Raw genomic sequence first — 24426 nt, forward strand, 5'->3', positions numbered from 1 at the left:
TTCATTTAATAAGGGTTGGAGAGATGGTTCAGCAGTTAGAGAACTTCCAAAGGACACAGGTTCCATTCCCAGAACCCACATGACTGTTGGGAACTCCAGTCTCAGGGGGCCAACACCCTCTTCTGGTCTCCAAGGGCATGCATATGGAACGTAGACATACATGCAGGCAAAACAACCACATACATAAAAAATTTTAATTAAAATAGTGTGCATTTATAAACTATGCCCTGAGAATACATGGCATTCATCATTTACTATTTAGCATAAATACTTATTTATGAGTATTTAGCATAAGTACTCATTTTTCTTTCGGAATTATTGATGTCTTGTATCATGGGATACGGTTTTAGATTCAGTTGGGGCATAGATAATACATGAAAGAAACTTTCTGATGTAGTTTGAATTATAAATGCCCTCCATAAGATCATGTAGTTGGTGGCACTGTTTGGGAGGTTATGAAACTTTTGGGAGGTGAAGGCTAATGGATGAAATGCATCGCTGGGGGCAGGCTTTGAGGTTTTGGAGCCTTGCCCCATTCCTGCTCTCTTTCCTTCTTCTTCTTCCCTCCCCACTCTTCTGGGTGAGGGAGGATGAAAACACAAGCAGTTGGCTTCCTTGATCCAACTGAAATCCTTACCTGCTGTTGCCACACCCTCCCCGACATGATGGACTATGTCCTCTGGAGCCAACAGAAGACCTTTATAAATTTGCTTTTGGTTATGGTATTTTATCCCAGCAATAGAAAGACAACTACTATACCGTGTGTATGTGGGTTTGTGTGTGGGTGGGTGTGTACGTACACGCATGTGCATTCATTCTGGGGGTGGGGTGACAGACTAACTCACTATGTAGCCCCTGGATGGCCTGGAACTTGCTAGATAGATTAAGCTGGACTTGAACTCACAGAAATCCACCTGCCTCTGCTCTCAAGTGCTGGGATTAAAGGTGTGCGCCACCACTCCTGGCTAACTAATGCACTCTTTTTTCTAAGATTCCTTTGGAATCACATGCAAATGTGTACACAAAAGTAAACAGAAACTGAACTGTAAAACAAATATGTCTTCATAGAATTCAGATAAGAATTACAGATATATGTAACAAAGCATAAACTCAATGAACCCCCTTAACCAAAAGGCATTTCAATGAATATGCTATAAAATTACTGTTAGAAAAGACAAGTATAGACCACTATCTTTCAAAAGGGTTAAAAATCAGTGCTATCAGAAAACAATGATAAGAGAAAATTATTTCTTAGGAACCTTTCCAATCATAAAATGTTTGGTTTGGACACAGCCCCAGGCAATCCATAGCACGGACAGTAGCATGCTGGCAGTAGGATCATCGCCCCTTTTCCAGAGGTCCAGGACTCCTCTAAAGGGGATGATGCGCCCTTATTACAATTTTGATTAAAAAGAAAAACCACCCACTAATAAACTCCCTCATTTTTTATTCTTCTTGCAATTTATATTTCACAACCAAGATTAAAAGCTGATGTTGCCGAAGGAAAACAAACGGTTTTACTTTCAAATTTGTTATCTATATCCATCCTGAGATAAAACTTTAAACAGCTTTCTGATAGGAAACTAAGCACGGAAAAAGATGCTCTTCTCGATTACAGCAATGGGATACAGCACACAAGACATGCAGGCATGGAACCTAAGCCTTTGATGCTTTAAGGGTGTGTTCTCAAGATGCATAATGCATTTCTTCTTGTTTGTTTGGGCCCTGAAGTTCCACCCATAGCCATACATATATGCATATGCATATACACATACACACACACACACACACACACACACACACACATAAATAAAACGATACTCTACATTAGAAAATAGTGTGGCAATTCCTACAAGCTGACCCAGGAACCCCATACTCAGGGAAATGAAAACCTATGCATACCAAACCTTGCATGGTACAAAGATTTACAACAGCGTTATTTCTAGTAGTCTATGAATGGAAAGAGCGCAAATGCTCATCAGCTGATGGAGAGTTAAACACAAACGCACACTCATCCATTGCAATATTGCCTGACGGTAATAAGGCATAAGGTATTGATGAGTGCGTGCTACAAGTGAAGCGGCAGGCAAAGAAGCCACAGCTGCCTCAGCGAAACACAACTGAGGCAGAAACTATCAATTCTAATATGAGAATCTGCAAGAAAACTGCTTCTGCCCCAGTTACAGTGGACAAACTGGGCTCAGCAAATCTGAGGAAGCTGACCCACTTCACAGCTGGAGGCCGCTGCTGCAAAGGATGACAGCCGTAGGCCATGCAGAGCAGTAAATAGAAAGGATGGGCAGGAGACACGAGCCAGCTTCACCTGACAGGCACTTGTTTATATGGATGCCCACAGAAGACAGTAGGAGTGGGGGTAGCATGTACAAGACAGGAAGCTTCTGAAAATCCCTACGGAGAATGCAGCCAGGTGCAAGAACACACTGACACTCCAGCTGAATCACCATTATCCAGGATTATTTCTGTTTGAAGATGTATTTTATTCCCGTGTGTGTGTGTGTGTGTGTGTGTGTGTGTGTGTGCTGGTGTCACAGAACCCATTGGATTCTCTGGAGTTGGCGTCAGAGGCACTTGTGAGCCATCTGACAGGGATGCTGGGCACTGAACTCAGGTCCTCTAGAAGAGCAGCAGAAGCCATCTCTCCGGTTCCTAGCCATTAATATTTCTAAGTGATAGTATTTTTCCTTCTCCTTTATAATCAAACAAAAAAAAAATTAAGCTTCTAAAAGCTTCTTTTGCTCATTTCACTTAAAAATTTGAGGCAGCATCTGCGGAGCCCAGCCTCGTCTCAAGCTCACATGAGCTGAGGACAATCTTGAATTTCTAGTCCTGCCTCCACAGCACATACCACCATTCCTGGTTTTAATAGTTCCTTTTACTGCAGTTTATATGAATAGAAAGGAGGAGATGACAGATTTAAATGGCTATGCTAGAAGAAATTTTATGATTATCAGGATAGCTCTCCTTGCTTCACAATTGGGAAGGTCCAATGTTGTGGTATGGGTTTAAAGTAACGGGAGAAAAGCATAAGAATAATAATTTCTAAAATATTCACCCAAGGTACGGAAATACTTTCTCTGTGCTTACTGCAGCGGTTTAAATGAAAACATTCCCAATAAGCTCTCCCAGTTGAATACTTGATCCCCAGTTGGTGGCGCTGTTTGGGGAAGGTTTGGGAGATTTGACCTTGCTGGAGACAGACTTTGATGTTTCAATCCATGACATTAATAGTTCACCCTCTCATGATACAGTTTAAGATGTGAGCTCTTAGCTTCTGTTCAGGCCAACAAAGTTTGTGCCTATTGCCATGAAAGACTCTTATTCCTCTGGAACCAAATAAACTCTTTCTTCTATAAGTTGCCTTGGTCTTGGTGTTTTAAGACAGCAACAGAGAAGTCTTACCCTTCACCCTAACTAGCACAAGTCATAACATATACTCCATTGCTAACTTGAACCATAATCTTTGGTGACCCTAATAAGCACTATAGTTCAAGCAGCCCGATCATTCGAAAACTATCCAGTTATGTGGGGAGATGACTCAGTGAGTAAAGTACCTGCCACATAAGTCTGAGGACCTGGACTTGGGTACCTAGCACCCAAGTAAGAAGCCAGGCATGGAGGTCTATGCCTGCAACCCCACCACTGGTTGGTAGAAAAGGCAGATGTATTCGCCAGAAAACAGTCTAGCCAACCTGTGAGCACCAGGTTCAATGAAAGACTATCTCAGGAAAACAAGTGCTAAACTGATCAGGGTGGTGCATGCCTTTAATCCCAGCACTCAGGAGGCAGAGGCAGGAGGGTCTCTGTGATTTCAAGGCCAGCCTGGTCTATACAGGGAATTCCAGGACAGCCAGGGCTACATACTGAGACCCTGTCTCAAACCCTCTACACCCTACCAAAAAGAAAAAAAAACTAAACCAAAAGAAAGTGCTAAAGGAACATACATGATGCTGACCTGTCTTCCACATGTGCTAAAGGAATATACATGATGCTGACCTGTCTTCCACATGTGCACACACAGCACCTCCATGAGCACACAGATGCACACACTCACACACACACAGGCAGAAGCCAATCATGACATGTGACGGAAGCTTCACTTTCATGTTATTTGAAGATATCTTTCCCTCAACACCACCTCAACCAAAGCAGCTCTGCTGCTGTCTTACGTGTTGCAGTGCACGGGTTCTGACGGAGCCTGCTGCTAACACAAGGTTCAAAGACTATATAAATTATTTTAACAACATCCAGAGTTGACTGAACCAGATCCTCAAATCTGCCATCACATCTATCGTCTCCGCGACAGTCCTTTGATGCCAGCTTACCTCAAGTTCAAGCTCCTGCGGCTCCATTTCAGAAAGTGACAATACAGCAATTTTGGTGACTTTACAGACCTCATGGTCTCCTGGGAGTTTGCCCACCAATGCTTTCTGCCGAATTAAAATAAGCCACCATGGAAGATCTGAAAGAAAAAAAAAATCTAATGAATGGATGGAACTCAGAGTACTGTTGGCCTGGCAGTAAACGACCTAACGGAAACAAAACGTAAAACACACAATGAAGACACAAAGTCCCTTCAACAGAAGATGTCCGGTCTCACTCAGAGAAATGTGCGTCACACAGCCCACTCTTGTGGCGAGGCCACGGGGAAGCAAGAATCTTACAAGAACTCTTTTGTACAAGCAGTGCTGGTAGGATACCAACTGACACAGCCTAGCTGAAAAAGTAATGTATAATGCCTGAGAAACATCGAAGTATTCCATGATAAGACATGCTTCCTGCATGTATTACATGAAAAGCATGTTACTAACGTATGTAATGTAGCTGTGCAGTCACGTGCCTCACTATGTATGTAATGTAGCTGTGCAGTCATGTGCCTCACTATGTATGTAATGTAGCTGTGCAGTCACGTGCCTCACTATGTAATGTAGCTGTGCAGTCACGTGCCTCACTATGTATGTAATGTAGCTGTGCAGTCACGTGCCTCACTATGTATGTAATGTAGCTGTGCAGTCACGTGCCTCACTATGTAATGTAGCTGTGCAGTCATGTGCCTCACTATGTATGTAATGTAGCTGTGCAGTCACGTGCCTCACTATGTAATGTAGCTGTGCAGTCATGTGCCTCACTATGAGATGCATCCAATGACATGGTTCCATAAAATTATAATTGAACTGGGAAACTCCAACTGCCTAGCGACATGATGGAATGGCTCAATGTGTCATTCATTTTGATTCGATCTACGTCATGTTTGCAGTGATGAGGAATTCTGGCATAAGCAAACTTACTGTGCTGTCAGTGGTATAAAGTACAGTATACAATTATAGACAGAACACAGGACTTACCCGAATATATACAATGTGCTATATTTGCCATTGGTTTATCATGGAGGATTTGCTCTAGGGGATGGTGCTGAGGACCGAGTCCAGGCTCTGCACATTAGGCACATACTGACTGAGCTGCATCACCAGCCGACCATCATTTTAATTTTATTCTCACACTTGCTTCTCTTTCAGAGAACCTAGGTTCAGTTCCCAGCACTCACAGGGCAGCTTGTAAGTATCTGTAACTCTAGTTCCAGAGGATCTGATACCCCTTCTGACCTCCACAGGCACCAGGCGTGTATCTAGTGCATACATATATGGGCAAGCAAAACACCTACACACATCAAATAACCTGAAAACAACAACAAAAACAAACCAAAATTGTTTTTAGTTTTCTATAAAACATCTCATCAAGATAACACTTGCAGAGGCCTCTTATGTCATACTTATGTCATATTTATCACAGTTCTGGACCAAATCTGGAGGCTATGCTATATCAAGAGGTTCGTGTCCTAATGATGTCCTAAAGAGATCCTGCAATGATGGGTTGCTTCACAACCTGCTTACAGAACATATCCCAGTCATTAAGAAACACATATTGCAGCCAGGCGGTGGTGGTGCACGCCTTTAATGTCAGCACTTGGGAGGCAGAGGCAGATAGATCTCTGTGAGTTTAAAGCCAGCCTGGTCTACAGAGCAGATTCCAGGACAGGTGCCAAAGCTACAGAGAAACCCGTCTTGAAAAACCAAAAAAGAAAAAAATAAACCCATATTGCATTATGATAATCTAAGATACATTTTACTAAATTAAACACAAAAAAGCCTGACAATTCCTCCTCAGCAGTGAGTTTCCTTTCCACTTCAGTCACTTGTGGTCAGCTCTAGTCTAAAAGCATCAAACAGAAAATTTCAGAAATAAACAATTAAAATTTTTCAACTCTAGGTCATCAAGGGGGGCATGGTGGTGATCTGTAATTCCAGCTGCTCAGAAGGCTGAGGCAGGAGGATTGATATAAGAGTCTGAGCAAAAGACTCTTATATCAAAATAAAAAGTAGGGACAGGAGTACTGGAGAGAGGGCTCAGCTGTTAAAAACCCGGCTCCCAACACCTGCATGGCAGCTGATGACTGTCCACAACTCCAGTTTCAAGTGACCCAAACCCTCTGCTGTGTTCATATAGTGAACAGACACACATGCATGCAAGACACACATATAAAATAAAAATAATATAAATCTTGATTTTTTTTTTTAAATTTAAGTAAGGACCAGTGAGGTGGCTCAGTAGGTAAAAGCACTTGCCACAAAAGCTGGCCAGCCTGTTTGATTTCCAGATTCCACGATGGAAGAAGAAACTGATCCTTGATTTCTAGACTCCACGATGGAAGAAGGAACTGACCCTTGAATGTTGTCCTCTAATTTTCACACATGCATGCACACACGCACACACACCAATAATAAATAAGTTTTAAATAAAAGGTAGGAAGAGACTGGAAAGTAGCTCGGTGATAGAGCACTTGCCCAGCAAGTACAAGATCCTAGGTTCAATCCCTAGCACTTCAAAAAGAAGTAAATAAATTGCATGCCCTTCTGAAGAGTGTAATGACATCGCAGGACATTGCACTTTGTCCAGTGTACCCATGCTGTATACGTTACCCGCCCATTTATACTCAGCCGGGCTATCAGACTGACGGCTGCAGTATCACAGCACTGTCCAAGCAGCCCCACAGAGCATCCTAATGTCATTCATCTCACTTCATCTCATTGCTTTTAATCTCTTATTAAGCCTAATTTGCAATTTAACCATATCAAGGTATGTACAATTAGGAAAATTATAGTACAGCCATGAGCTGTTTATGATGGGGATACATTCTAAGAAGTATGATGTTAAGTGATTTCATCACTGTGAGAACATTATGGGATACATATCCAAACTAAGACAGCTATGATACCAAGAGATCACGCTCTTACTGGACCACTGTGGCATCATTCTGTTGACCAAAATGTTGCTATCGACAGCACCTGACTGCACAGAATAGAATAGTGGCACTATCTGCTATTTCAGGTATCTACTGGGGATGGAGCAGACCTCTCCAGAAAGAAAAGAAGATATTGAGCCTATGCTGCTCTACCCTCAATATAAGAAGGAAAGTGTGATTGGGCGACTGTGGCCTTTAATCCCACCACTTGGGAGGCAGAGGCAGGCGGATCTCTATGAGTTAGAGGCCAGCCTGGTTGAGTTCCAGAACAATGGAGGCTACACAGAGAAACCTGTTTTGAAAAACAAAACAAGAAACGGAAAGGGAAGGAAGGTGTAATAAGATCATATCCAGGAGGAGAACTATGCCAGAAGTTAACGTGATTGGTTAACAATAAGAGGGAAAGTAGAAATGAGGCAGAGAGGGGCAGAGAAAAGAAGAGAGGAGTGACAGTTTGGAGCACATTTTTAAAGATGCATGGTTGAGTTGCAGTTCCTAGAACAACAAAAATACTTCAATCAGCCAGAATGAGAGGGAATGAAACACAAATGAAGTGGTGAGCCATTCTCCAGCAAACTGAAAACACACAGCCACGCTGTAGGACACAGGGAAGAGAAACAGAACCTCTAGGACCTGAGTTAGGAATGACTGTGAGCCGCCTTGTAGGTCTTGGGAAATAAACCTAAGTCCTCTACAAGGGCAACAAGTGCTTTTAACTACTAAACCATATCTCCAGCTCCAATATACCCCTCCTTTTTTTGTAAGAATGTTTAAACATTACAGATAAATTAAAGTTCTCTTGACATGCTTTGACTGCCGTCCTTACTCTACGGCAAGGCTTTGACCCACTCCAAACTCCACTGTTAGTTCTCGCCTGTGAGGACAGCAGAGATGGTAAATGATTACCAGTTCTTGGCATTAGACATTTTAATTTTGTTTGAGGACTGAAAAACAAACAGTATAACAATTACTGATTTCATAGGCACCACTTGGCTGCTCTCTTAGATGCTTTCCAGTTCATCTCTATATATAACCGCCCTCCCTGCTATTAACGACGGGGAAAATGAACAGGCAAGGCATATTGCTGGTTCTCATTCTAGAGCCTCCAGTGTGGACTTCAGTCATTGGCACATAGTAGGCACACTATGAATATCTGTTAAATCAATAAGTACTCACTGAATATTTTGAAATAGCCCGTACTATGAGTAGAGCAGGCATAGAGACAAACACAGTCAAACCACAGCACTCCAGCCACTGTCCTCGTGGAGCTTATCATACAGAAAGACTGCAGACAAATCAATACACAAATAAATAAATAAATAAATAAATAAGAAAAGTAACATATCATTACAGTAAGAATTTCACTATAGTTTTTATTTCCTCCTGGACACTACCATGAACAAAAACATTTTGTTTTTAAGACTTGTTTTTAAATTTTTACTGATGTGTATGTTTGTCTATCCGTGTGAGTGTATGATCTATGCAACCTAGGAGGCCAGAAGAGGGCATCAAATCCCCTAGAGCAGGAGCAGTGAGGAGCTGCCTGATGTGGGTGCTGGGAATTCAAGTTCTCTCCAAGAGCAGCAAGCACTTTTAATGGCTGAGCCATCTCTGCAGCCCCCAATAAAAATATTTTTTTTTTGGTTTTTCGTTTTTATGGTGCTTTACTTTTCTTCAATTTGCCAAGCACATACACATTTTCTTTCCTTCTACTTTCTGTTCCTCCCAACAGGAAATCTCAACTGATCAACCCAAAACCAGACATTACAGTACATTAAACCCTGAAGGTACACTTGCCTGCAAACACCAGAGGAAGAACAGTCAAATGAAAACCAGACAGCTCTGCATAGACATTTCCTCACCACCAAGGCTAACAGAATAACTTTTGGTAGACCCTATAAAAGTGAGAAAACAGCTGAGTTTGATGGCACACACCTTTGATCCCAGGCCTCAAGAGGCAGGAATAGGTGGACCTCTATGAGTTCAAAGCCAGTCTGAACTCAGTTATGAAGTATATAGTAAGTTCCAGGCCACCCAGGGATGCATAATCAGACATAATCAGTGTCTCAGGACACTGTAGCTCGTGTCTACACAATCCCAGCACGCAGAATATGGAAAAAAAGCACAACTGAACATACTTTAAACTTTTTCATATTTTACTACTAAACACTTTTTCAGTCTCACAGTGGAGTTTCTGGTCACTACAATCTTAGTAAATATTAACTTAAGAAAAACAGTCCAAGTTTACCTTGTTTTTCAAAAGTATGTTTAGAAATTAGGTGGTTCTATAGTAGGCTATCTCTTATGCTCTTTAAAGGAAAAACAAATAGGAATCCAACCAAACTGGACATGGCAGGACGTGTCTACACAATCCCAGCATGCAGGACACTGCAGCTCGTGTCTACACAATCCCAGCACACAGAATATGGCATCTTGTGTCCACACAATCCCAGCATGCAGGATATGACAGCATGTGTCTACACAATCCCAGCACTCAGGATACAACAGCACATGTCTACACAATTCCATCACTCAGGAGGCTGAGGCAAGAGAATCACAAGCACAACACATACAAATGAGGAAGAGAATGAGAAGAAAGGGAGGCAATGAGGGAGGGAGGAAGGAAATGAGAAATATTAGTTCTACGTAGTGCTATCTATGACCCAGAACTCACTTAGCCAGCCCAGCTGCTTTGGAGGCACGGGCATCTGGCAATTGGGGATCACCAAGAGTCCTGACCCAAGGTGGTCATTATGTCATCTAGCCTACCTCCTCACCGCTTAGCCAGTCACATTCAGAAAACGTGCCACCACTCAACAGAGACTGCTGGGACTGCAGAGAATTCTCTCCAGTGCTTCATAACAAATGTTTCAATGGAACATTAGGTTTCTACTGTGGGCTGGGCCATCTCTTATATTTAAATCTTGACCTTGGAATGTGAACATATTTGGAGACAACCTCTGAAGAGGAATTATATTATAAAGAATTCATTAGGGTGGGCTTTAATTCAGTATAACTGGTTTTATTTATTATTTTTATAGATTTACTATTTTAGTTATATATAATTATGTGGAGTATGTGTCTGTACAAATGAATGCCAATGCCCCAAAAGGTCAGAAATATTACATTCCCTGGAGCTGGAGTTGCAGGCTTTTGTGAGCCACCCGACATGGGTACTGGAAATCTATGTCAGGCCCTCTGCAGGAGCAGTATGTGCTCTCAACTGCTAAACCACCTCTCTAGCCCCATGACTAGTTTATTATAAGAAAATTTAAACACACAAAGACACAAAGGAAGGAAGCCCAAGACAGGGATTGCAGTCATCTATAAGCCAAGGAAAGACAGCTCGGAAGAACTGAGTCCTGCTCATACTGTAATCTCTAGCATTACAGGAAAATGAAATTCTGTGTTTAATGCCTCCCCTAACCTGGGACATTCTGCTCTGGCTGCCCTACAAACAAGTATAGTTCTAAAAGTCACGAGAGCCTGTTCTGTTCCTCAGAGTCCAGACTTCAGTGACAATCGTGAGCAGCAGCATAGCTCTCCCACGCCATTTTTAGATTGACAATGACATCTGTTCAAATAAAATCATGTTCCCATCGCACTAGGCAAGAAGAAAAATGTATGCATTAATATGTAGAGAATCAGTAGGAGGAAGCAGGAGGGAAAGAGAGCTTAAGTACAGATGTTTTATTCCCTACATCTCCTACCCCCAAATGATAAGATGCTCCCATGGGAAAATGCCCCCAAAGTATCAGCTCAATTCTGATGCACCAGGAACACAACTCCTTCCTTCGGGCCAGTCTAAATCTGAGCAAGAACTTCATCTACACGCTGGGAGAGGAGGGATGGGGCCTCGAGGACAGAGGAGGGAAGGGAAGAGGACTGAAGGATGGCTCTTCCAAGGCAAGGAGCTGGGGACGGAGAAGCACACAAGCCTGTGGGGAGCAGGGCAACAGAGGCCCAGATATCGCTACATGCTTCTCTCCTGGTTCCTTTCTTTCAAAACCAAACCTGATAGGTGACCATGACAAGGATACAATAAGGACAATTAAGAGACTCCCTTTTTATATTTTCTTTCCCCAGTTCACTCTCCTCCCCACCCCCTCTTCCAAATGTCCCGTATCACTACTTCTCATACTGCCTACACACAAACAAGGCAACCACAGACGTGGATGCCTTCAGCACGGAGAAGAAGAGCCAGCAGGCATTAACTTCAATTTGGCTAGGGCTGATAAAAGACTTGGGGTTGTCTGCTTCCCTGACTGCTCCCTTTAGCTAGGAAAGTGGTCCTGTGATGCACTTTGAACTAGGTGACTTTGAAGGCCCTTGGCCAAGCTGGATCAAGCTTCTTCTCTAGATGTGTGAATCAATCTGTTTTGATCACTGGTCAGTCTCCACTGACTACAGGGAACCTCAGAGTAGGCCTAAGGGATGAGAGAGAATACCATCTTTTGAGCAGGACCCCTCCCTTTTTGAAAATATAAATAGGGTCTAGGGCTGGAGTTTGGTTGACAGAGTGCTTGCCTAAAATGCATGAGGCTCTAGGTTCAACCCCAGCACCACTTGGTATGGCTATCTCACCTCTCAGGAGGGAGGCAGGAAGATCAAAAGTTCAAGGTCATCTTTGGCTACAGAAGTTGTTTGAGGCCAGCCTGGGCTACACAAGACCTCCATTTCAAAAAAAAAAAAAATCAAAGAGAAACAGGTGAAGGAGATATGCAAAGAGAAATGCTATTGATAAGAGATCTGAAATCCCATAAACACCCACTTTCAGTTTCAGAACCCTGGTTCTATTGAAAAGTGTTTTTTTGCACAAGCTGCTAGATTTTTCCCTTTAACGTAAGCTGACAGATTTGTGTAAGTAAAGGAGTCTTGATAAAAAGAGTGCTGTAATTAAGTAAGAAGCTTCAGGTACACTATCTCATTCGGGACTCCCAGGACCTAAACACATAATTAGGCAAATTACTCTGGCTTTTGTTTTACAGCTTAGAAAGTAAGGTCCTTGACCCGAGGATTTGCCTTGTTGGCTTCCAGGCACTCCTTGAAAAGATGCCCCCACAATTCAGAGAAAGGCATGGACACCCGAACAGAAAGGAGGATCCCAGAAGAGAGGCTCTGTAAGATGAGAGCCATGGGGGAGGTAAAACGGCTACATGGAGACAGTGTGGCAGCCCAGGCAGACTCAGGGGAGGGTGGCTGCTGGTCTAGCCAGCAGGCAGATGAGAAGAACAGAGCCATTAGCCCACAGGATCCTGGAGACTGTGCACTGTTGCTGTCTTAAACCATTTGGAAAGTCTTTAGGGAGTGGATGATAGAGTTCTCTAATAAATAATAATAAATATTAACAAATGGAGCTTGACCCTTGGTCTCCTGACTGATTTCAATAATTTACTCACTGCTCCAAGATGTGACTGAAACTGGAGAAAAATAATTCAGAAGTTTCATACATGTCATTTACATAATAGAAAATGAATTTTAACTCAGAACATCCAGTTGTGAAATTATCTTGTCCTTATGTAAATGAATTATAGATATATGTAATTAAATATGGACAGGTAGGAGTGTGTTAAGATACTTAATAAGGGTACACAATGACTAAATGCTTTTCTCCTCTGTGCTGAAGGAAAAATTTAAAGCCTACCAAAAGCAGAATACACAACAAGACTCAGAGCAATATTATTTCCAACAGGATGGATGAAAGAAAGAAAGAGAGAGAAGGAAAAGAGACAAATCATGAAATATTCATATAAAGGAAGAACAAGGAACTCTAGTTTCATTTATCAGCATAAGTATATCCCAAAACAGTTTTTGGAAGAGATTAAAACAACTATTTCAAAGTGATAGAATTAGACTTATAAAGAGAGCTAATTGGATCCTTCCTCGCATTGTATGAGACACACCAATAACTGGAGCCCCTACATCTACACTGATGCAAATAAATCAGGAAGGGCAGGTTACAAATCTGAAGATTTAAGTAAAGTGGAACATAGGCCTTATGATTCTGTCCAAAAGTCAGAATTATATGCTATTCTCATGGTACTAAGGGATTTTAAAGAACCTCTCAACATAATTACTAATTCGCAATATGCAGAAAGAGTTGTTTTGCATATTGAAATCAGTGAATTTATACCAGATGATACAGAATGGGAGATGGCTCAGATGAGCCTGAATTCACACAAAAGCTTTAGGGGTGGTGCATCTGTAATCTCAGTTCTGGAAGGACAGAGACAAGAGGATCCTGGCATCCACAGGCCAGCCAGCCCCGCTGAAGGTATCAGCTCCAGGTTCAGAGAGACACTATCTCAAAAAACAAAGCGAAAAGCACAAGGGAGATACCCAACATTGACCTCTGGTCTCCACAAACACCCATGAACATGCATGCACACACAGACACACAAACACAACACAGGAGAGAGAGAGAACACAAATAATTTAATGAAATTTAAATAAAAATCTCCAAAATATAAATCTTGGCAACAATTGTTTAGGAATATATATCCAAGAAAAGCAATCATTTTCAAGGGAATAATAAAACTTGAGTCGATTCCCTTCACGGGAAGGACAGCTTGGAGAAAATGGCAAAGATACCTTCTGAAGTGACTGGTTGTGTTTCACTTCTTAATCTGGACAGGAGATAAAGATGTACACTTTAAAACACCCTCTACTAGCCGGGCGGTAGTGGCGCGCACCTTTAATCCCAGCACTTGGGAGGCAGAAGCAGAAGCAGGCGGATCTTTGTGAGTCTACAGAGTGAGTTGCAGGCTAGGCTCCAAAGCTACAGAGAAACTCTGTCTCAAAAAAGAAAAAGAAAGAAAAAAGAAAAAGAAAAAAAAGCCTATACTATTTGTCTGTGATAAGCAGTCCCTTATATTTAAGAAATTTTTTTCATAAGAACACTATTTAAAATATAATCAAAGAACCTAGTAAAAGAAAGTTACAAATTGTCTCCAGCAATATGCTTTTGTAATTCACAAAAGTCAACCTGTGCCTAAATGCTCAATAATTTTATTTTTAACTTAAACACAGCTGTTGTAGTGGCTCATACTTATAACCCCAGTACTTGGAAGGCTATGGCAGGAGAATCATCATGAGTTCAAAATAAACCTGAGCTACAAAGTGAGGCCCTGATATACAAAAAAAAAACAAAAACAAAAACAAAAACAAGGCCAGTGAGGTGGCTCAGTGGGTAAACAGAAGCATGAAGACCAGAATTCCACCCCCTGAACCCACAGTGGAAAGAACCTCCAAAAGTTGTTCTTGACCTCCACAAGTGCTCTCTCTCTCACACACACACACACACACACACACACACACACACACACACCATACACACACGTACACACATAATCGTAAAGGAAAGCAAACAGATGAACAAAAGTCACAGCAGGTATACTACAGAGATGTAACTGACTTCAGAGGTGTTTACACAGTAACAATGCCAAAGTCTCCTACAGTTCACAATTCATACTAAAGTTATTGTCAAAGGAGGCAGCTGTAATGGTACAAGTCTGTAAACCCATCAGTCAGCAGGCAGAGGTTATCAAGTTCAAGGCCACCTAGGCTATACTGCAGGCTCCAGGCAAGCCTGGGCTGGAGTGAGACCCTGTCTCTGAAAATCAAATGAAGGTTAAGAATACTTCCTGTGCTGGGCAGTGGTGGTGCACGCCTTTAATCCCAGCACTTGGGAGGCAGAGGCAGGCAGATCTCTGTGAGTTTGATGCCACTCTGGTCTTCAGAGCGAGTTCCAGGACAGCCATGGCTATTACAGAGAAAAACCCTGTCTCGAAAAAACAAAACAAAACAAAAAGAATACCTCCTGCTCTTCCAGTTCCTGGCATCCACATGGGCCTGCGCACAACTGCCTGTAACTCCAGCTACAGGGGGATTAACATTCTCTTCCGGCTCCTGTATATATGCAGCATGGATACTCATACAGCTGGGAGATGAGGTGCCTGCTCTCCCAGGTGGGGACCAGGTAAATGACTTAGACTTTCCATCCATTTGCCTGCCTTGAATGTACCACACTACATACTAAAAGACCCTTCCCTGGCAGAGGTGACTGACTCAGGACGAGGCAGCCAACCCAAAGCCAGCCAATCACGTTGCCACCTGCCCACCCTTCCAGCTTTGTTCCAGCACCTTCCCCTCATGTCTGTGAACTTGCTGTACCTTTCCTTGACAGAACGCACTTCCAGGCCCAGGGACTACACGTGCATCGTATGATCATGCATTCTGTATCCCCTCTAACCAGAAGCTCTGGGAGGCTAGGAAAGGGTGAGTGTGGACTCACAATTGTGTTAAATCAGTTAGTGCAATTCCTGGCACCAAGTAAGGAGTATATCAGAACTGTTTTTAAGAAAAGAGCAAAACAATTGTAATAGCATATCTTCTTTTCTCAAAAGCGTTATTTTTATTTCATTAAACTTAAATAGAAATATTTGCTTTAAGACCCAAAATTATGACAAAGGAACCAAGGTCATAATAGAATCTACATGCAACCTCGGAAAGGACAATGTCACAGAATGTCATGTTAAATTTTACAATTGTAAGGAATTTGTAGAACATACCTGAATGAAGCTGAATTTTCCCAATAACTCCTTCTACCAATCCCAGACAAATCGGGTTCCAGGCAAGAAGCAGATCAGTGGCTAAAATAAAGCACGAAGCAATCATGAGAACGTATTTACCAGAAAATGTCAAACTATCGCTTGCAGCATATTTGAGAAGGATCAGTACACTCCCAAAAGCAGTTATAAACGTCCCCCATAGCTCGCATTACCATAAAGGACTCTGAGGTAAAGCACTAACTCTGGGTACCAGGGCAGCTACGGGGTGAGAAAGGGGCTGAAAAACTCCGTGGATGGAGGCAGTGCGGGGCCCTGCAGGGGTGGAAACAGGCTGCTGCACTACAGAGGGTAAAGGAAGCGCCCACCCAGGAGCCCCAGACCCAAAGACAAGGCCTGAAAATGGCCACAGTGCTGGCCACTTCCTGATCACACTCATACAGTCATACACAAGGCAAAGGAAACCAGGAAGCCACTTCCCTTACACATGATTCTAGGACAAAGCCAATAGGAGCTGCTTCTTTTCTGAGCGCTACTGCATGTGTGTCCCTTATTGGAACACACAACAGGCTACAGTGATTTGCATGTAAACTAATACCGTTCTAGACATCCAAAAGAGAAGCAAATTATATATCAAACATGCCGAAGGTCAAAGGGCATAATTTAACTCTTCTCCAACCTGGGCCACAAAAGAGTGCTACATGCATAGTGGTAAACACAATGTTTCTGGTAGTTCAACAGCTGCAAAAGATCAGCAAGATTTAAAGCCCGTTGGTTCAGGCCAGCAAGATGGCTGGAGGATGGAAGCACTTACCATGGAAGCAGAGTATGTGCCCAGAACCAACGGAAAAAGGGCAGAGCCAACAAGCTGCCCTCTGACCCCCGCATGTGTGCTGAGGCACATATGCTAAAAAGCTAAATTTAAAATTTTTCTGCTGACAAAAATTACATTTTAATTATAACCACTTAAATTTTATTTGACTGAAATATTATCTGTTACTAGTAGGGTAATTATACAGCAATAGTTTAGTTTTCAAATTCATTTACATTTTGATTTTTTTTTCATTATGTACTAGTTTCTTGAGTTAGGAGCTCCCTATGTAGCCATGGCTAACCTTGAACTCATGGTGATACTTCAGCTTCAGTCCCTATGGCTGGACTGCCATTTCTTAAATGTCTTTATTGCTACATTTTCACTAAAAAACAAAAACAGCACATTTCTTTGGTTGTTGCTATTTTGGAGTGCTGGGGTTAAAACCCAGGATTTCACACATACTGGGCAAGGTGTTACTACCAAGATATACTAACTCCAACTTCATCGTTTTTATTGTAAGAATTAATGGGGGGGATTTAAAGGCTCCTATATATGTTACCATTTCTAATTGTTTTTGTTTTATTTATCGTGTGTGTGTGTGTGTGTGTGTGTGTGTGTGTGTGTGTGTGAGAAAGCTGGGGCATAAATATGCCATGGTGCACACATGGAGGTCGGACAATAAGTTGGGGAAATCTGTTCTCTCCTTCCACCATGTGGGATCAGGGATCAAACTCAGGCTGCCAGGCTTTTGAAGCAAGTGCCTTTATCCACTGAGCCATCTTGCCAGCCCTCATTTCTAATCTTGACAACATTATGAGGCTGACACCAGGAGTCCCATTTTACAAGTGAAGAAATAATGCTGAGAAAAGTAGTAATCAAATCATCCACAGGTCAGGAGGCAGACCTGCAAGCAAAAGAGAAGTCTAGTAAAGCTGAGACTCAAAAACTTCTATTAAATAAAAAACAGGTGTGATTTTCAGGTCATTCTGGTCTACAAATCGAGTTCCAGGACATCCAGGGCTCTTGCAGAGAAACCTTGTCTCAGAAAATATAAAAATAAAAAATAAAAAGCAAACAAACAACAAGTGGCACATGCTTTAATCAACACTTAGGGGGCAGAAGCAGATGGATCTCTGTGAGTTCAAGGCCAGCCTGGTCTATATAGTGAGTTCTAGGACATCCAGGACAACAGAGTTTTGAGATCCTGTCTCAAAATTTAAAAAAATAAGATAATAAAAGTCTAGAGCCAGGAATGGTGATGCATGCCTGTACTCTCAGCACTCAGCTTCTTCGTTCCAAGCCAACCTGGGATACACAGTAAATTTGAGGCTAGCCTTTGATAACAGCAAGCCTGTGCCTCAAAAGAAAGAAAACCAAAGAGGTCTGCCAATCTGATTTGGGTTATACACCTCCGTAAACTTGCTCTAACTCCTCCCTCAGAAACTACACAGGGAGCTACTGAAACAGGAAGTTTTAAATGCCATGTATGATTACAAAGTAACACCACGAAACTGAGAGGAAATTGGCCACTGAGGTTAAGAGTCCTCACTTCAGGCCTCTGTCTGTGCATTAACTAAGTGCCACACACAACCACCCACTTTTATAAGCAACATTGCCTGACGACAAAATTTTTTGTTTGTCTTTTTCCAGGGCTGTAGAGATGGTGTGGTGGGAACCAGGCTGATCTCTGGCTTTCTCTGAGGCCCTGATGGATAAAAAGGGAAACTTCTGAAGAAGGCCATTAATGGCGTGGGGCCAGGATCTTGGGGTAGTTTAAGTTTTGGATCCTGAGAACCCAATACTTCCCCCAAGAACAGTGGTTCTCACCTTCCTAAAGCTGCAACCCTTTAATACAGTTCCTCATGTTGTGACCCCCCCAACCATAAAATTATGTTCATTGCTACTTTATAACTGTAATTTTGCAGCTATTATGAATTGTAATGTTATTATCTGTGTTTTCTAATGGTCTTAGGTGACCCCCATGAAAGCGTCATTAGACCTAGAAGGGGTTGCAACCCACATGTTGAGAACCAATAACCTACAGGGTTACGGACACTGTATGCTTGTGACAAACTTGAGTTGTCCTGTGTTCCCTTTGTGCATCTTGATTACCACCCAGCTGACTCTGACCCATTGTATGACAGTTTCTATTTACTGTCCAGCTTTCCCTGCAAAATGTATGTACGTGTGGTGCTATATTTCCTAATAAACTTGTGCAGAGCAGCCGGGCGATGGTGGCACATGCCTTTAATCCCAGCACTCGGGAGGCAGAGGCAGGTGGGTCTCTGTGAGTTCGAGACCAGCCTGGTCTACAGAGCTAGTTCCAGGACAGGCTCCAAAGCCACAGAGAAACCCTGTCTCGAAAAACCAAAAATAAATAAATACATACATACATACATACATACATACATAAACAAACAAACAAACAAACTTGTGCGGATAAGACACAGTTTATATGATCCCTTCTAGGTCCCAACTTTCCTGTCTTCCTTATCTTCTGATCTCCTGGTCCTTCCTTTCAGAAACCTGTCCCTGAAGAATGACCTGTTGGTCCAGGTCAATAGTGCAACTGTTAAGAACACTTGCTGCTCTTACAGAGAACTAGGGTCCAAGTCAAACCGACAAAATGGCCGACGGTCATCTATAACTCTAGTTCCAGGACATCTGACACCCTCTTCTAATCTCCATGGGCACTGCACACTGTGGTGCACTTACTTACACTCATATGAGCAAAACACTTAGATACATAAACTAAAAATAAATCTTTTTTTATGTTTATTTATTTATTATGTATACAATATTCTTTCTGCATGTATGCCTGCAGGCCAGAAGAGGGCACCAGACCTCATTACAGATGGTTGTGAGCCACCATGTGGTTGCCAGGAATTGAACTCAGGAACGCTGGAAGAGCAGACAATGCTCTTAACCACTGAGCCATCTCTCCAGCCCTAAAAATGAATCTTATAAAAAAAAAATGTTTTTAAGAATTAAAATATCCTTAAAATCATGACTTCACCTGGAGGTATAATTTTCATTTAAGAAAATACTTCCTTACTTAAACATCAAGCTTTTTTTTTATTATAAAAACACTGCAATACAAATGATGAATTCTAAATAAGTATTTCATTTGCTTCCAACCACATTAGCTTTAGGATATAAATTCCTAGGAATGAAATTAGTCTTTACAACATTTGAAGAATTAAGGCTCTCAAGTGATGTGGGATTCCCTTCTGTATGTTGTGAATAGGTTTTATTACCACTGGATAATAAAGAAGCTGCTTTGGCTTATGTCAGGGCAGAATATAGCAAGGCAGGAAATTCAAGCAGAGATAGATGAGTAAAGAAGGTAGAGTCTGCCAAAGGAGAAGGACACAAGAACCTTACTGGTAAACCACAGCCTCATGGTGATATACAGATTAAAAGAAATGGGTTATTTTAAGATGTAAGAGCTAGCTAAGAATATGCCCGAGCCATTAGTCAAATGGTATTGGAATTAATATAGTTTCTGTGTGATTATTTGGGTCTGGGAGGTTAAGAAACGAAAATGCAGCCTCCATTTACAAATGGCACCCACCGTCTGGCATGGATCCACGTGAGACCTAAAAAAGCTTAAGGGGGACGGAGGAAAGAGGGCTTCTAGACCCACAAAAATGGAAGCAAACACAGCTTCTTGGCAGCTGCATTATTTTTCAGACAGGTTCTGTTTGCTGTCCACAAGCAGAGGCGTGGGTCCTTTAAGAAACAGCTTCCTGGTTAATACTGGCAGAATGATGGAATCTGGCTCTTTCAGGAGGTCCTGCTACAGAGCAGTTGGGGTTTGTGAGCAGAGTGCTACAAGTTACTTAACGGTGGAGACATAGAGCCACTGAGTCCCTAGAACTAGGGAGTGAATATGGCTTGCAGAGCTGGCAATAAAGGTATCTCTGCCATTTTGAAAGGTGGAGAGAGGCGGAGTCAGCACTCAGGGCCTCCGTGTCAACATTGCTTACCATTTTAAAAATTATTCCTGTTCAAAAAAGAACTTCAGATACACAACAGGATACACACAGTGTGTTTTTAAAAGGTGTGTATTTGGGAGAGAGAAGAAAAGGGTAGAAAGTTTTAAAAAGAAATAGTTTTAAAAAAATAAAACAAAGTCTTTAAAGAGATAGCAAAAGTAATATAAAAGAGTACAGTCATAGATAAAAGTAGTAAAGATAATAAAATAAATATTAAAAAGTAATAGAGTAAAAAAGCCAAATAAAGATGAAAAATACATAGAGAGTCTGGATTATGTACATTATTGGGTTTTCTTTGAATTTTTTTTGACTGCAGATTATTATTTGATTCTGGGGACTGCTAAACTAAACTAACATATATATTTTAAATATATCTTGACTTCAAAATTTGAGTCTAAGGATATGTTACTTTAGAAAAGAAGTTCGGCTTTTGTTTCCACAGAAGATGAGAACCTATTTTTTTCAGGCCCCCCTAAAGATGCCATTGCCCCTAGATAGCAGGAAGTAATTTTAAGAACACAATGCCCACATTTACAAGAGGTAGGGTGAGTGGTTTTTGGTTGCTCAGTGGATTATGGATAGTTGTCATAATTTAGGGGGTTGGTTACAAGTTGTTATTGATTGTGTTCATGAAAAAAAGGCTAAACAAAGGAGATTAGAATCAGGGATCCCATTCTAAAAAGGGGGAAGGATATAGAAATAATAGGATAGAAGGATAGATAATTGAGTATACTTTTGAACCAAAAAAGCAACTACTAGTCTTAAACAGTTTATAGTGATATGGATTTTTGTATAATGATAAAATTTGAGATTAGTTTTGTTAGAACATACTGTATATGCATTTCTAATCTTGTTCAAGATATTGTACCTATACAGCTCATTCAACAATGTCATGTAAATTTCTAGTCCTTGAAGGTTATTATTACGAACTATTTAGAATAATAAAGAAAAGCAGGTTATTAGTCATCTATTACAATCAAACTTGTAGTCATGTCAGGTATGTTTTTAAGGTCAAACAGATATATTTTAGCCAGATGAGTAGTCTTCAAACACTTCAGAGAGCTATAGAATATGGCATTTAAGATGTTTTAATAACATAGGTTCTTTTCTTTTTTTTAATGACAATGAGGCATGTCTGCTTCTGGTAGCACCAATCTACTTCAGAGAAGACAATGGGTGTTGAAGAAACTCTGTATGGAATTTACTTTCTTTGTGATAAAAGTCAGCCACTAGGCAAGAAACTGCCCTTGCCTCAATTGTTGACAGTATGCTGCCCAAATCAAACAATCAGGATACAAAAGAAACTGACTGCTGAACTTTGCCAAGACAAGGTGGACAGTCCTTAAAAATCTTGTTTCATAGAAAAGTCTGCCAGATATGCTAGGCGTGCAGGCCAAAGATGGATACCCCAACACTGCAAAGGAACCTTGGGTGACTGTCTAGGCAGCTAGCTATTTCTGTTATTTCTTAGTTTTGAAAGCTGTTTGCTCTGCATTTCCTGCTTACTCAATTAATATATCCTTCTCAGATCTCTGATAGACTAAATAGCTATAGTTCTCCTTTTTATCAAATTAAGAAAAGAAACTCACAAAAGAGATGTAAAGTGTATAAGGTTGAGAGACATAAAAAGATAGTTTTGCATTGGTAATACAAGTTAGGATAGAAAGTGAATTAGGTCCAACACTTTGAACTCACAAAAACAGAATAGATTATTGAGTATTACTCTGAATTTGTCAAATGCAAATGGACTGGACATTGTTAATGTAATTCTTACCTGTATCTATTTATTATACAATAAATATAGTTAAATAAGTTAGTTAAAATCTTCCTTTTTTTAAAAGACAAAACAGAAGAAATATATTTTGATCGTGTTCTGATAAATAAAGCTTGCATGGAGTCAGAGGGTAGAGCTAGCCACTAGCCAACCAAAATTAACTACAGAGGTTTTGGAGGACAGTAGACAGGACAGGATGTAGTAAGGCGGGACATAGAGGAATTTGGTTCTCTGTTTGGAGGAAGCGGGCAGGGAGTACTGGTGGCTTCTCTGCTTCTCTGATCTTTCAAGGCTCTTACCCCAGTATGTGACTCCTGAATTTTTATTGATAAAGAATAATTAGAATAACACTTCAATTAACTGTTTTTATCTCTGTTACTTTTAAATGCTTTAACTTTTATTCCAATAGCAAGCTTGCCAACCCTATATTAGACATGTCAAGTCTCACATCTGCCAACACAGATGTTCCTGCTGAAGAAACAGGGACAGCTTCCCTAACCCTGAAACTCTGACCTCCAAAGGTCACAAATGTAATGGACAGGAAGTGGAACTATCTAAGATGTTATGCTCTGGAATCTGTCCTTTTGTTAGGGAAATACATATCAAATACTTGCAAGGACACAGGCTCAGAACATATAAAATACAGAAGCAGGACAGGGAATATCATTAAAAGAAGGGTACTTGCCTAGGTTCAAACAAGCTGGAGAGATGGCTTAGGTGGTTAAGAATACTTGCTGCTCAAACATGAGGTCTAGAGTTTGGATCCCAGGACCCATAACAAACCAGGTGTCCAGCCCCCAATTCAGGGGTGGAGGTGGAGAAGAATCTATAGGGCTTAGATTCTAAGAATCTAGCTAAGAAAACACAGCCCCAGGTTCAGGGAGAGACCCTGACTCACTAGAATAGGTCAACAAAGAAAGAGAAATACAAATACCTCTTCTGGTCTCTACATGCAATCCCTACCCCTCCCACAAGGGCAGACACAGATAGAAGCAACACATAAATTTAAAATAGTATTTAATACAACAATAATAGATTAATATTTAGGTAGCATAAGACCAGTGGGTTTAGTGAAAGTGTGAATAGGGCTGGGAGTTAACTGAGGCCAGCTGACTTAAATAAAGGACAATGAGTCGGCACTTCCTGTAGACAATGACTTAACTGAAATAGTGTTACAGCCATGGATTTTAATCTCAGTTGACATAATGAATGCTCACCCAAAAGTTAAATAAGGTTCTTAACTGTCTGAGGTCCACAGGGGAAAATACTGTTCACACCACGGCTTGATGATCACATTCAAATATGCAAGTGCCAGAAACAAGGCTTCATGAACAGAGGCTGGGGACAGGGAAACCAGCAGGCTACTGCAAAATCGTGGCTTGAAATGACAAAGGAGCTTGGGAAGTGGGTTGGCGGTGCTGTGAGTCACCGGGTTGTTTTCCAACATCTACATGCGGCTCTCAACCACCTGAAACTATAGTTCCAGGGGACTTGATGCATTCTTCGGATGCCTGCAGACACCAGACATGCATGTGATCGATGCACATGCATACATGCAAACAAAATACTCACACACTGAAAATAAATAATCTAATTTTTTTTTTGAAAGAATGAAGAGAAGGTTGTGATGGCTTGGTAAGGTCAAGTGCTTGCTGCAGAAGCATGATGACCTAAGTTCAGCTCCCCAGCAAACCATGTAAAAAGCAGGACATAGTGGTACACACCTATGATACCAGTGCTAGGGCAGGGGACACATGAAGACAACAGGATCACTGGGCCTTACTGACAGCCATTTAACTGTGGCAGGGGAAGGAGGGCCTCCAGGTCCAGTCAGAGCCCTGATCTCAAAGTTAAGAAGGCAGAGAGCAACAGTGGACACTTGATAACCTCTTCTGATCTCCACACACAACAGGAGACACACTGGCACATGGCACACATACATGTGCATACCACAC

General features: G+C 41.5%; 1 protein-coding gene across 6 annotated transcripts in view; it reads right to left on the minus strand.

Annotated features, from left to right (window-relative positions):
- Positions 1-24426, minus strand: part of Inpp5f (inositol polyphosphate-5-phosphatase F) — an 82105-nt gene that overhangs the window by 38168 nt on the left and 19511 nt on the right. For all 6 annotated transcript variants that reach the window (XR_005975773.1, XR_005975772.1, XM_041666390.1 and 3 more), the window contains exons 2-3: positions 15889-15969; positions 4344-4480 (exon numbers count right to left, since the gene is read on the minus strand). Coding sequence is in view for 4 of the 6 variants with exons in the window: in XM_041666390.1 (XP_041522324.1) it covers positions 4344-4480; positions 15889-15969 (218 nt within the window). In the remaining 2 variants the exon portion in view is untranslated. The remainder of the gene's footprint in view (positions 1-4343; positions 4481-15888; positions 15970-24426) is intronic.

Source organism: Microtus oregoni, unplaced genomic scaffold, assembly GCF_018167655.1.
Source record: "Microtus oregoni isolate MIOR12 unplaced genomic scaffold, Mior012 000016F_ref0000370, whole genome shotgun sequence".
Lineage (NCBI taxonomy): Eukaryota > Metazoa > Chordata > Mammalia > Rodentia > Cricetidae > Microtus > Microtus oregoni.